At 44.0% G+C, this 13,232-nt stretch overlaps 1 protein-coding gene and 1 pseudogene across 5 annotated transcripts in view; one reads left to right on the forward strand and one right to left on the reverse strand.

Annotated features, from left to right (window-relative positions):
- Positions 1 to 13,232, reverse strand: part of RUSC2 (RUN and SH3 domain containing 2) — a 76,872-nt gene that overhangs the window by 9,404 nt on the left and 54,236 nt on the right. For 2 of the 4 annotated variants that reach the window (XM_053569322.1, XM_053569312.1), the window contains one exon: positions 2,431 to 4,527. The exons of 1 other annotated variant lie outside the window; for it this stretch is intronic. In XM_053569322.1, coding sequence (XP_053425297.1) covers positions 2,431 to 4,459 — 2,029 coding nt within the window. In that variant the 5' untranslated portion in view covers positions 4,460 to 4,527. Of the gene's footprint in view, positions 1 to 2,430; positions 4,532 to 13,232 lie in introns of those variants that run through there. One more of the 4 variants, XM_053569330.1, reaches the window with a different exon arrangement.
- Positions 8,286 to 9,331, forward strand: LOC128570400 (transmembrane protein 106B-like; annotated as a pseudogene). The gene has a single exon (XR_008375565.1). The product of XR_008375565.1 is annotated as a transmembrane protein 106B-like (transcript).

Genomic DNA, 13,232 nt, shown 5'->3' on the forward strand with positions numbered 1-13,232 from the left:
CTCAGAACTCAATGGACTACTACTGAGCACTCACTGGTTCAGAAGGGGCAGAAGAGACTATCCACTCTCCCCTTTGGAGTCTGCATGAATTCAGTCATTTTAACTTTTGGAATCCCTATCAAACTGCTGACTCATTCTGAGTTTGCAATCAATTAAATATCTTAAATCAATTCAAGTGTGGCTTGCAAAACAAACTTCACACTGGTCCCTGCTTCATTAGTTTTGTTCTTTCACGATTTGGGATTTTTTTGAATGTTGATTCTGCTGCTCAGGATCTCAAAGAGTCTTCTCAGCTTCTTACTGTCATTCCCAGATTGGATCAACCTGTTTCTTCTTTTGTCATTCATAAATCCAATGAAATGTCACTTATTTTTTGATTAAAAAAAGCTGTACAGAATCAAGAGCAAACTGGAGACTTAGGCAGCAGAGCAGCATCTTGATATGAAAAATCTTATCTAATAGAAAAAACACTTATAAAGCCTCTCCTTCCATCTCGTATTTTTCTTGCCCTTGGAATGCCAGCCAGAGCATCCCACCAGACAGGCCCACTTGACATTGCAGTCTAAGAACGGAGTGGGTTCCAAAGGGCTCTGGCCAATCCCTACTGTTTCTGACCCTTCCTTTTCCCTAGAAACTTTTTTTCCAGCACCTGCTCCAAGGCCAGTTACTCTCTGTATATTTAGGAGTGTGAGGTCTTCTGACAGGCCAACAGATCCTACCTAGAAACTGCTGCCCTGTTTCCTTTCCCTTTCCTCTGACTTTCTGAGACCTGGCTTCTGCCTTCTCTATTCCCAAATGCTGCTTTCAGGATTCTTCAGCCTTATCTTAGGTGATTTCTCTTTGGAACTCATTTGGTTTAACCTAACTCTCTCTCTCTTTTTTTTTTTTTTTTTTTGCAGCTTTTGGTGGGGGCTGGGTTTGAACCAGCCACCTCCAGCGTATGGGGTGGGCGCTCTACTCCTTTGAGCCACAGGCGCTGCCCCTTAACTCTTTTTTTTTTTTTTGGCCGGGGCTGGGTTTGAACCCACCACCTCTGGCATATGGGGCCGGCACCCTACTCCTTGAGCCACAGGCGCCGCCCAAAATTTTATTTTGTATTTTTTTTGCAGCTTTTGGCCAGGGCCGGGTTTGAACCCGCCAACTCTGGTATATGGGGCCAGTGCCCTAACCCTTTGAGCCATAGGCGCCACCCTTAACTCTTTTTTTAAAAACTTTCTCTTCCTTTGGTTCCTGTGACTTCACTCTCCCTAGCTTTTCTTCTGTTTTTCTGGCTAATTCTTCTCAATTTCTTCTGAGGGTTGCTCCGCTCACCCCTTAGTCATACTATTTCCTTTAGAACTCCACACCATTCTCCCTGGATACTCTCATCTACTCACATATCTTCAACTACCACTTTTATCCCAAAGATCTGATTTTCAAGGAGACACCTTCCAGTCTATCTTCCACCCAAATCACCAGTGATCTTTCTAAAATGCAAATCACAACATACTACTAAGCAAACAACAACACAAACCAAACAAATGCCACTTCTCCATCTGAAGTTCTTCAATGGTTCCACCCCCATCCACTATGGCTATACTGAATTATTTGTACTTCCTGGTAAGCATCAAGCTATTCTGTGTTTTGGTTTGGTACAGATTATTGTGAGCCTTTAACATTCTTCTTACAAGTTTTCACAGAGCCTACTCCTAATCATCTTAGTAGACTGAGCTTAAATGTACACTGTATTAGCAGTCCTCCAGGGACATTTCAGTCTGATTTAGATACCTCTCTCATTGACCAGTACTATACCTGCTGTCTCTGTATTTTAATTATCCATTTCCTTTTCTGTTTCTGTCCTCAGCTGGAATTCCTTGAAAGCAGAGATTGTCTTTAACATTTCTATGTCAACGGTACCACCTTAACATGGAGCCTAGTATAAAATACTCACTTAAAATGTAATTAAATAAATAGGGAAAGAGCTGGCCTACAGAGGTCACTTATAACTTAAAAGTCAAGGGTTAGGTCTCAGGCTCTTTAGAGAGTAGCTACAATTACTGATCCAAGAATTACTTTCACTGGCACCCAGTGTGGTTTTCTTGTTGGATATATCCTTTGCTTGTCCCTGAAGCAATGCAAATTCTTAAATGTCCCAAACTGAACTCATGCCTTGTCTCTCTTCCAGTACATCTACTACTGTGTTTATAGCCCGTATGCATGGTAGCATCATTGTTTCAGTCAAACAGTCTTCTGAAACTTCATTTCTCAGTGTATTTTTGAATCCTCTATCTTCCTCCCCACTGCCCGTTATACCTGTGGGACATGCTCTGCTGGAGTGATAATAGATGAGGTTGAGAAACCACTAGTGGTATAGATGGGTGGCTGGCAGGAACCTATCAGCAAGGAGGTCATACACATATCCTGGTATTCTCTAACCTCTAGGTTCCTTACCGTCAGCTCTAGCTCTTGTATCCCTCTGGGTATGGCTGTTGGCTGGGCTCCCTGGGAGAGCAGGCCCTGGATCCATCGGCTGGGGCAAGAGGCCTGGTCCAGCAGCTCTGAGGCCATTAGGAGGCATTTCATTGGACTGGGGACCCTGACAGCCCTGAGTGGACCAGGGTTCTGGGCCAAGTAGGTCTATGCCTGGCCCCAAGGGCATGGGTGGTAGGCTATGGCTACAGTGAATATCTTCATCCAGTGGGGCCCCCCTATCTTGTTGGGCCTCTTGTATGGGTATGAACTCCTGGGAGGAGTCCCCAACGCTCACCCGAAGTGGGGGGGAGCCAGAGCCTGCAGCTTTCTTCCGGCCCTTGGCCAGCTCAGCAAAAGAGGTGACCCTCCTGGGTGGGGAGCTAGGCCCAGCCAGGGCTGCAGGGCCCTCACTTAAGCGTACTGGGCAACTCAACATGCGTTCCAGTGAGCCCAGGCGGACAGGAGGGCTGCGTTCAAGGCTGCGATCGTAGCTGCGAGAGCGCTGGCGTCCAGTGCTGAGGTTGGGGGGTGAAGTATTGGTGTATACCTGCCCCTCTAGCACAGTGGGAGCCATGGAAGCTGCTGCTTCTGTTGAGGAACCCACTGCCTCTTGTTCCTCTGGCTGGATGTCTGGCTTCTGGAATAGGTAATACTCAGAAGGCTGGCTGGGGCCTGGGTCTGGGCCAGGGCCTGGTGGGGGACTTATCTTGGTGTGTTCCTCAGAGCAGCTGGTGATAGAAGAGCCTGCAGGACTTGGGGATGATTGGGAGGACAAGTCACAGGTGACAAGTTTATAGTAATTTTGTGTGGCTACAACAAGACGGGCCTGGCTCTGGAAGCAGGCTGTGAGGTCAGCCACAGCTGGGCAGGGTTCACAGTGAGGACGATAGGAGTTGCAGTTGGCATCAAGCTCAGGAGATGAGGCATGAGGACAACCATAGCCCCCTTCCCTTCCTCCACTTTCAGGGTGGTGGGACTCACAAGACATCTTAGACTCAGCTGGGGAGGGCTGCAGGTCCAGGTAAAAAGCGCCAGAGTCTGAGTGGCTGCAGAAGGAAGAGTCGCTGCAGGACTGTGGGGCAGAGTTGAGATTGGCACGGGAGTTGCCATGCATCTTGTTGTAGAGGGTGCTGAAGGTGACCAGCACGCCATCTGAACTGTTGCAGGAGGAGTCGCTCACGTAGCCCATGGACTGGTCAGCTGCCTCAGACTGGCTGGATGTGCTACTGCAGCGGCAGTGCTGGGCTCCTGAGCTGGAGCACCCAGGGTTCCTTGGGGATTCATCTGAACTGATCTTCCATTCATGGTCAAAGGAAAAGCCAGAGGTATCACTGGCACCACCCCCACTGCCACTCCCACCAGGGCCCCCACATTCATCTAGCTCCATGGTCTCTGCTTCCAGTTCTGGCCGGCAGCAATGGCTGGTGCTGCACTGCTGGGTATCCAAGGTCATCACTGGCTTGTGTTCCTGCCCTACCACCACTCCAGCCCGACTGCGTGTTGCCCCCCATGGCTTGCCCACTCTGGGGCCAGATGGTGGCAGCTGGAAGGAGGATAGATGGAAAGTGGGCTGGCCAGTGCCATGCAGGTGGAAGGACTGCTGGGTGGAATTGTGACCAATGCTGTCTTCATACAAGTCACCAAATCCTGGCTCACTCACACCTTCCTGCAGCAGGAAGGGATTGTGTCGTTTGGGGGCCCCAGGGCCTCTTCCATCCCGATCCCTGCTCTTGGTGCTGTCTGCAGGCCGCACAGATCCCCCTGGAGCAGAGTGTAGGCTGCTGAATAGCAGGGAGTCAGCTTGTCCCAGGTCTTGATCAGGCTGGGTGATGCCTAGCTCTGGTGGGCAGAAGGGATTTGGTCTTGGGCTCCCACTGCCTCCACTTGCCCCTCCACAGCACTGCCTGTCTGGAACTTGACAGTGCACCAGGGGGATATGATGGACGATGAGGGTCTCTCCCGTCAACTTTGGGGGACTATCCATTCTGGAAATTTCGAACAAGGGCATCAACAGCACCAGGTACTGCCCCCAGAGCCCAGTGGGGTAGAACACATTTCATCAGGAGATCTTGGTACCTGGAGAAGGAAGGAAAGAAAAGGAACCTAATGTCACCTCCCTGGAAGTAAGAGAATGCCATTTCCCACATCATTTTGAGGTGGAGAAGAGCCTGAGGAGAGAAAAGTCTCCGAATCAATGTGGAACTCTTGATCATGTAGTCTGATACACAGGTGGGCACCCCACCACACTTTCTGCATTGCATAGGTCCAGCTCCTGAGGTCCCCTTTCATTTTAAAGTCACCTGGTGTCCAACTGTAATCAAGGTCTAAAGGGGCCAGGCCCTTTTTAATGCCACATATGAAGGTCTGGGGATCTCAGGGATAGCACTTTCCCCTTTTCTTTCAAGAACCCTATCCTGGGGCAGCGCCTGTGGCTCAGTGAGTAGGGCGCGGGCCCCATATACGGAGGGTGGCAGGTTCAAACCCAGCCCCTGCCAAACTGCAACAAAAAAATAGCTGGGCGTTGTGGCGGGCGCCTGTAGTCCCAGCTACTCGGGAGGCTGAGGCAAGAGAATCGTATAAGCCCAAGAGTTAGAGGTTGCTGTGAGCTGTGTGACGCCACGGCACTCTACCTGAGGGCGGTACAGTGAGACTCTGTCTCTACAAAAAAAAAAAAAAAAAGAACCCTATCCTTAGCAGTGAGCAATGACTAGTTTTGGGTACAAGAAAAGTATGAATAGTGACATAACTAAGAAAAAATGATCAGGCTATCTAAAAGGATGCAAAGCACTGAGGGGATACAGAGACGACTTAAGACACAGCTATAGTCCATACAGTTACAGATGAGGAGAAAAATTGGGAATAATGTGTCATGTACTGATAGCAATTAGCTGATTTTACAAGAAACATTTAAAAATATCATTTGACCAAATGACTATTACCTTTGACCCCCTTATGAGTCCCAGAATACTTGTCCCTGTCTGATAACTGTGGACTGAGTGTTCTTACTATCCTAACTACTGTATTGCAGCTTCTTGAATTCTTGAGTTGAGTATCAACGTGACTACAAGTATGGTAATGGGGTGGGAGTCTTTTATCTATTTTGCATTACTGTAACTCATTCACATAAGGCATGAGAGGCATATAACATTCTTAGTATTTGTCTAGCTTTGGGTACAGACCTCCCAAAGTACCCAATTCTGCCCAATTTTAGCCTAGAACCTTCACTATAGGGATTCCCTAGGAATTCTTCTCTTCCCAGTTTTACTTCTGATTGGCTAAAGTTATCTTTTGCTTAAGGTCTCCTGGACCCAAGACACAGAGCCCATTCTGAGCTTCTCTGGTCTCTTGGCTGCACTACGGCAGAGGGGCCTCCTCAAGTTCTCATCTCCTGTGCTTCCAGGTTCAGGTCCCAACAGTCTTCCTTCCCTCAGACTTCTCACCTGTAATTTCTTCTAATTCATTCATTTCTCTTCCTTCCCTTTTTATTCCTATCATATTCCTGTCACCCATCCTGAGTCTAAATCTCTCATTGCTTGTTTCTTAGTCTTCTTTTTTTTTTTTTTGTAGAGACAGAGTCTCACTTTATGGCCCTCGGTAGAGTGCCGTGGCATCACACAGCTCACAGCAACCTCCAACTCCTGGGCTTAAGCGATTCTCTTGCCTCAGCCTCCCAAGTAGCTGGGACTACAGGCACCCGCCACAATGCCCAGCTATTTTTTGGTTGCAGTTCAGCCAGGGCCGGCTGGCGCCTTACCGACTGAGCCACAGGCGCCACCCTCTTATTCTTCATTTAATGAACACTTGACACTATGAATTTCTTTTTTTTTTTTTTTTGTAGAGACAGAGTCTCACTTTATGGCCCTCAGTAGAGTGCTGTGGCCTCACACAGCTCACAGCAACCTCCAACTCCTGGGCTTAAGCGATTCTCTTGCCTCAGCCTCCCGAGTAGCTGGGACTACAGGCGCCTGCCACAACGCCCGGCTATTTTTTGGTTGCAGTTTGGCAGGGGCCAGGTTTGAACCCGCCACCCTCGGTATATGGGGCCGGTGCCTTACCGACTGAGCCACAGGCGCCGCCCTACACTATGAATTTCTTAAAAGTTAACTCATTTAGACCACAAGGTCATAGCTGTTCATGTGGAGTACAGCTAGGCAAGTCACATATGCTCAAGGACATGAATAAGCAATACATTAAAAAGTCAATTGGCTAATAAATATATGTGAGAGAGATAAGGTATTAAAATACAATTACAGTGTTTGTGTTAAATTAAATTACATTAAGATTAAGAAGCAAGTATTTATAATTTTTCTTCTTCTTCTTCCCCTTTCTGAGAGCAAGACTCCTTTGCTGAATTTCCAGGCCTTTGTGTGTTGGTTGGGGTAATGGGTAGAGATGCAGAAAGGCAGAAACTAAGAGAAGCTAAACTGACCTATGATTTTAAGAACTATAGAAGAAAACATAAGAGTAAATCCTTGTTATCCTGGATTAGGCAATGGTTTTTAGATATGATACCAAAAGCACAAGTGACAAAAGAAAAAAGATAAACTGGACTCCATAAGAATTTAAAACCATTGTCCTGCCAAGTGTGGTGGCTCACGTCTGTAATCCCAACACCGTGGGAGAATGAGGAAAGAGGATTGTTGAGCTCAGGAGTTCGAGACTTGTCTGAGAGTGAGACCCCTTCTTATTAAAAAAATGAAAAACCTAGCCGGGTGCCACAGCAATCCCAGTGGCTTTGGGAGGCTGAGGTTAACAGTGAGCTATGATGCCACTGCACTTTGTTCAGGGCATAGGGTGGGACTGTCTCAACAATAAAAAAGAAAGAAAAAGAAAAAGGAAAAAGAAAACAAATCACAAAATCATTGTGCTTCAAAGAGTACCACTAGGAAAAGTGAAAAGATAATCCACAGAATAGGAGAAAATATTTGCAAATCATATAGGCAATACAAGACTTCTAACCACAATATATAAAGAACACTCACAACTCAACAATAAAAAAGGAATACAGGCCAGGTGTGGTGGCTCATGTCTGTACTTCCAACACTTAGGGAGGCTCAGGCAGGAGGACTGTTTGAGATCAGGAGTTTGAGACCAGCTTAGGCAACATGGGGAGACATTGTGTCTACAAGAAAAATATCAGCTGGGGCTTGGCACTCGTAGCACAGTGGTTATGGGGCCAGCCACATGCACCGAGGCTGGCAGGTTCGAACCCAACCCAGGCCAGCTAAACAACAATGACAACTGCAACAACAACAAAAATAGTCGGGTGTTGTGGTGGGCGCCTGTAGTTCCAGTTACTTGGGAGGCTGAGGCAAGAGAATTTCTTAAGCTCAACAGTTTGAGGTTGCTGTGAGCTGTGATGCCATAGTACTCTACTGAGGGTGACAAAGTGAGACTCTGTCTCAAAAAAAATATTAGCTGGGCATGGTGGCGTGTACCTGTAGTCTCAGCTATTTGGGAAGCTGAGGCAGAAGGATCACATGAACCCACTTGTGTTTGAGGTTACAGTGAGCTATGATGATGCCACTGCACTCTAGCCTGGGTGACAGAACAAGACTCTGCCTCAAAAAAAAAAAAAAAGAAAAAGATATATAACCTAGTTAAAAACTGGGCAAAGAATGTGATTAAGTATTTCTCCAAGCAGACATACAAGTCGATAACCAGCATGTGAAAAGATGTTCAACATCATTAGTCATTAGAGAAATAAAAACCCCAAGGAGATACCACTTTGCTCCCACTAGGAGGGCTAAAATAAGAAATACTGACAATAGGTCCCACCCCTCCCCCTTCCCAGCTCACCGGCGCTCCCGCCGGTCTTTCCACCCTTCCCTGCACCCGGGTCTGCAGACTCCGCGACCCTGTCAGGGCCTGTCTGCGTGAAGGTGCCGGGGACTCCACAGCGCCCCGCCGACATGGGAAAGTCTCTTTCTCATTTGCCTTTGCATTCAAGTAAAGAAGATGCTTATGATGGAGTCACATCTTCTGACAACATGAGGAATGGATTGGTTAGTGGTGAAGTCCATAATGAAGATGGAAGACATGGAGACGTCTCTCAGTTTCCATACGTGGAATTTACAGGAAGAGATAGTGTTACTTGCCCCACTTGTCAGGGAACAGGCAGAATTCCCTGGGGCCAAGAAAACCAACTGGTGGCACTGATTCCATATACGGATCAGAGATTAAGACCAAGAAGAACAAAGCTGTATATGATGGCCTCCATGTTTGTCTGTCTGCTCCTTTCAGGATTGGCTGTGTTTTTCCTTTTCCCTCGTTCTAGCGACGTGAAATACATTGGCGTAAAATCAGCATATGTCAGTTACGATCCTCAAAAGCCTAGAATATATTTAAATATCACAAATACACTACATTTTACAAACAATAACTATTATTCCGTTGAAGTTGAAAACATCACTGCTCAAGTTCGATTTTCAAAAACAGTTACTGGAAAAGCACGCTTAAACAACATAACCAATATTGGTCCACTTGATATGAAGCAAATTGATTACACGGTACTTAATGTTATAGTAGAGGAAATGAATTACATGTTTGATTTCTGTACACTGGCATCCATCAAAGTACATACATAGTACTCATGATGCAAGTTACTGTGACAACTACATACTTTGGCCATTCTGAACAGACATCCCAGGAGAGGTACCAGTATGACCACTGTGGAAGGAATACCACATATCAATTGGGGCAGTCTGAGCATCTAAATGTACTTCAGCCACAACAGTAAAAACTGAAAGAGATATATCTAGAGAAGGACAAATATCTACTGATATTTTCCATACTCTTAAAGAGGAGGTATTTCCTAACAGGATATCTTAAATTGAACAAACCTAAAGTTTACACTTCTATTTTAAGAACACAGTTAAAAGTACGTGGACTTGCGATTATTGCAAACTCTCCACTCTGTGTTAATGATATATTTATACCAGAATCTTTTACTTGAATCTAAATTTACTAATTGATTTTCTTCTACCTCTTCATTCTAAAAGGGAAAGACCAAGACTTTCCCTACAGTACAATAATAATTATTTGAAAATCATAGTTCTTACCACTACTGAAAAAATAATTTTAGTTATGAACATAATTAGAGAAACTTAATTTCTGAATGTTTTTCTAGAAAATTACTGAAAGCCCTATCATTCATGGAAAACTTTTAAAGAATAGCCTTTTATCCCTGTTTTATAAATTACCATTGTTACATGATAGTTTTTCAACTACATGATATTTTAACTTTTAGCTAAATGTTTTTAGCTTTTCCTTTATTGAAATTCTACTTATTTGCATGTGTTTGTCAGTCTTATTTCAAACTAGTGGTTGCATAACACTTATAACCAAAATAGTCTTTGAAAAATTCCGTACTTAAATTTTGTTAAAGTCCTTAAATAATGTGTTTCATGTTTTTCCATAGTAGTTACAGTTTGGTGAAATTTTTGTGTGATCGTCAATCAGTCACTTAATGTACGATATTGTAAATAAATGAACTGTGCATGGCCTTTATACAGCTTTAATAAATGTCAAAGTGGTATAGATTAAAACAACAACAACAACAACAACAACAAAAAAGAAATACTGACAATAGCAAGTGTTTATGATGATGATGTGGAGAAACTGGAAACCCCAAATACCCTGAGGGCATTGTAAAATGATGCAGCCACTTTGGAAAACAGTTGGACAGTTCATCAAAATAATAAACATCGAGCTAACATATGACACAGCAATTGTATTCCTGGGCATATATCTGAGAAAAACAATAACATTTTTGTACAAAAGCTTGATGTATACAAATGTTCATAGCGGCATAGCCAAAAAAGTGGGAGCAATCCAAATGTCCATCAAGTGATAAACAGGAAAAAAATGTGCTTTATATATGCAACAGAATATTTGGCAATAAAAGGAATGAAGTGTAGGTACCCGTTATAACATAATGAACCTTAAAAAGATTATACTAAATGAAAGAAGCCAGTCACAAAAGGCTTCTCTGTATAATGTCATATGATCCCATTTATAAAAAGTGTCCAGAATAGGCAAATACATGGCAGATTAGTATTTGCCAAGGGTTGGGGATCTGGGGAATAAAAAGTAGGTACGAAGGTTCTTTTGGGGGTCATGAAACTGTTCTGGAATCAGGCAGTAATGACAGTTACACAAGTCTCTGAATATAATAAAAGTTGTACAATTTTATGGCATGTGAATTATATATCTCAATAAGGCTGCTGCTTAAAACTTACACCATGGAATATTATGCAGACTTAAAAAAAGATGGAGACTTTACCTCTTTCATGTTTACATGGATGGAGCTGGAACATATTCTTCTTAGTAAAGTGTCTCAAGAATGGAAGAAAAAGTACCCAATGTACTCACTCTTATTATGAAACTAATGTAGGACCTTCACATGAAAGCTACAACCCAGTTACAACCTAAGAATAGGGAGAAGGGGGAAAGGGAGGGGAGGGAGGGGGGAGGTAGATGGAGAGAAGGGGGATTAATGGGATTACACCTGCGGTGCATCTTACAAGGGAATATGTGAATCCTAGTAAATGTGGAATGTAAAGGTCTTAGCAAAATAACTAAGAAAATGCCACGAAAGCTATGTTAACTAGTGTGATGAAAATGTGTCAAACGGTCTATGAACCAAGTGTATGGTGCCCCATGATCATACTAATGTACACAGCTATGATTTAATAAAAAAAATAAATAAATAAATTAAAAAAAAACAGGTTAAGGGCCTGGACATGATGGCTTACATCTTTAATCCTAGCACTCTGGAGGCCAAGGTAGGTGGATTGCTTGAGCTTAGGAGTTCATGACCAGCCTGAGCTAGAGCAAGACCCCTATCTCTACTAAAAATAGAAAAACTGAGGCAAGAGGGTCTGTTGAGCCCACAAGTTTGAGGTTTGCTGTGAGCTATGATGCCACAGCACTATACCAGGGCAACAGGAGAGACTCCATTTCAAAAAAATAAATTAATTAAAAAAAATAAAAACAGATTAAGGTTTTTGTTTTTTTTTTGTATAGACAGAGTCTCATTTTATTATTCTCGGTAGAGTGCCGTGGCGTCACACAGCTCACAGCAACCTTCAACTCCTGGGCTTAGGTGATTCTCTTGCCTCAGCCTTCTGAGTAGCTGGGACTACAGGCGCCTGCCAGAATTCCCGGCTATTTTTTTGTTACAGTTTGGCTGTAGCCGGGTTCGAACCCGCCACCCTTGGTATATGGGGCCGGTGCCCTACCCATTGACCCACAGGTGCCTCCTGGTTTTTTTTTTTTTTTTAAACAAAAAGAAGGATGAAGGGGTAAAGAAAAGAACTTATATGGAACTGTGGAGAGGGTTGGGCAGTTGCAGAGACAAGATGAGATGAGAGGAACAGTTGCCTTAACTATGGCATTATGCAGAAAGAGATGAAGAAGAGTTTTAGGAAGTTTTGCTGTGAAGTACACGAGATCATTTTCCTTTCATTCCTCCCCATCTCTTCTCTTCCTTCATCAAGAAAATTTTGTTAAAGATCATTAGTTCTTTTCTTTTCTTTCTTTCTTTTGAGACAGAGCCTCAAGCTGTCACCCTGGGTAGAGTGCTGTGACATCACAGCTCACAGCAACCTCCAACGCCTGGGCTTAAGCGATTCTCTTGCCTCAGCCTCCCAAGTAGCTGGGACTACAGGTGTCTGCCACAATGCCCAGCTATTTTTTGGTTGTAGTTGTCGTTGTTTGGCAAGACTGGGATGGATTCGAACCCGCCAGCTCTGGTGTATATGGCTGGTGCCTTAGCAGTTTGAGCTACAGGCGCCAAGCCCATTAGTTATTATCAAAAAATAAAACAAAAAAAAATTAAAAAAAGAAAAAAAGAAAATTTTGGCTTCAAATATATATGTTGTAGGATACCAGAAAGTTGGAAGATTGGGAATACTCTGAAAATAGCATATTATAAAAAGCATATACAGTATTATACCATTTTTGTAAATATGAGGTCAGATAATTAAGTTTGTGAATTCATCCTAGAAAAAGTGTTACATGCCACATTGCTGAGTATCACTATGGTCACTTTTCTTTTTTTTTTTTTTTCCCCAGCTTTTGGCTAGGCCATGTTTGAACCCGCCATGTCCGGTATATGGAGCTGGCGCCCTACTCCTTTGAGCCACAGGCGCTGCCCTGTGGTCACTTTTGCAGTCCTCCCTTTAGGAAGCTAGAGCTGTTGTTGTATGAGGTTTGACAATTAAGTTCACAAATTCATCCTAGAAAAAGTTCTTTGAATGGTGGATTAGGCACTGCTGTTGGTGCATGGCTTCCCAAGGGGAGTACTTTGAAGGTGACCACAGTGATTTTTTTTTTCTTTGACAGAGTCTCACTTTGTCACCCTCCGTAGAGTGTCGAGGTGTCATAGCTCACAGCAACCTCCAACTCTTGGGCTCAAGTGGTTCTCTTGCCTCAGCCTCCCAAGTAGCTGTGACTATAGGCGCCCCCCACAACTTCCGGTTAGTTTTTAGAGACAGGGTCTTGCTCTTGCTCAGGCTGATCTCGAACCTAGGAGCTCAGGGCAATCTGCCCGCCTCAGCCTCCCAGAGTGCTAGGATTATAGGCCTGAGCCACTGCACCCGGTGAAGGTATCACAGTGATATTTAGCAATGAAGTATGTAGCACTTTTTCTAGGATGACTTCCCAAACTTATTGGTCTGACCACAGAAGAATATCTGAAATATCTACCACAAAATATTAACAGTGCCTATCTTTATTAAGTGATTTTGGATTATTTTTATTCTTTTGTTTTATCTATA

This window comes from Nycticebus coucang, chromosome 2 (assembly GCF_027406575.1).
Source record: "Nycticebus coucang isolate mNycCou1 chromosome 2, mNycCou1.pri, whole genome shotgun sequence".
In the NCBI taxonomy this organism is placed as follows: domain Eukaryota; kingdom Metazoa; phylum Chordata; class Mammalia; order Primates; family Lorisidae; genus Nycticebus; species Nycticebus coucang.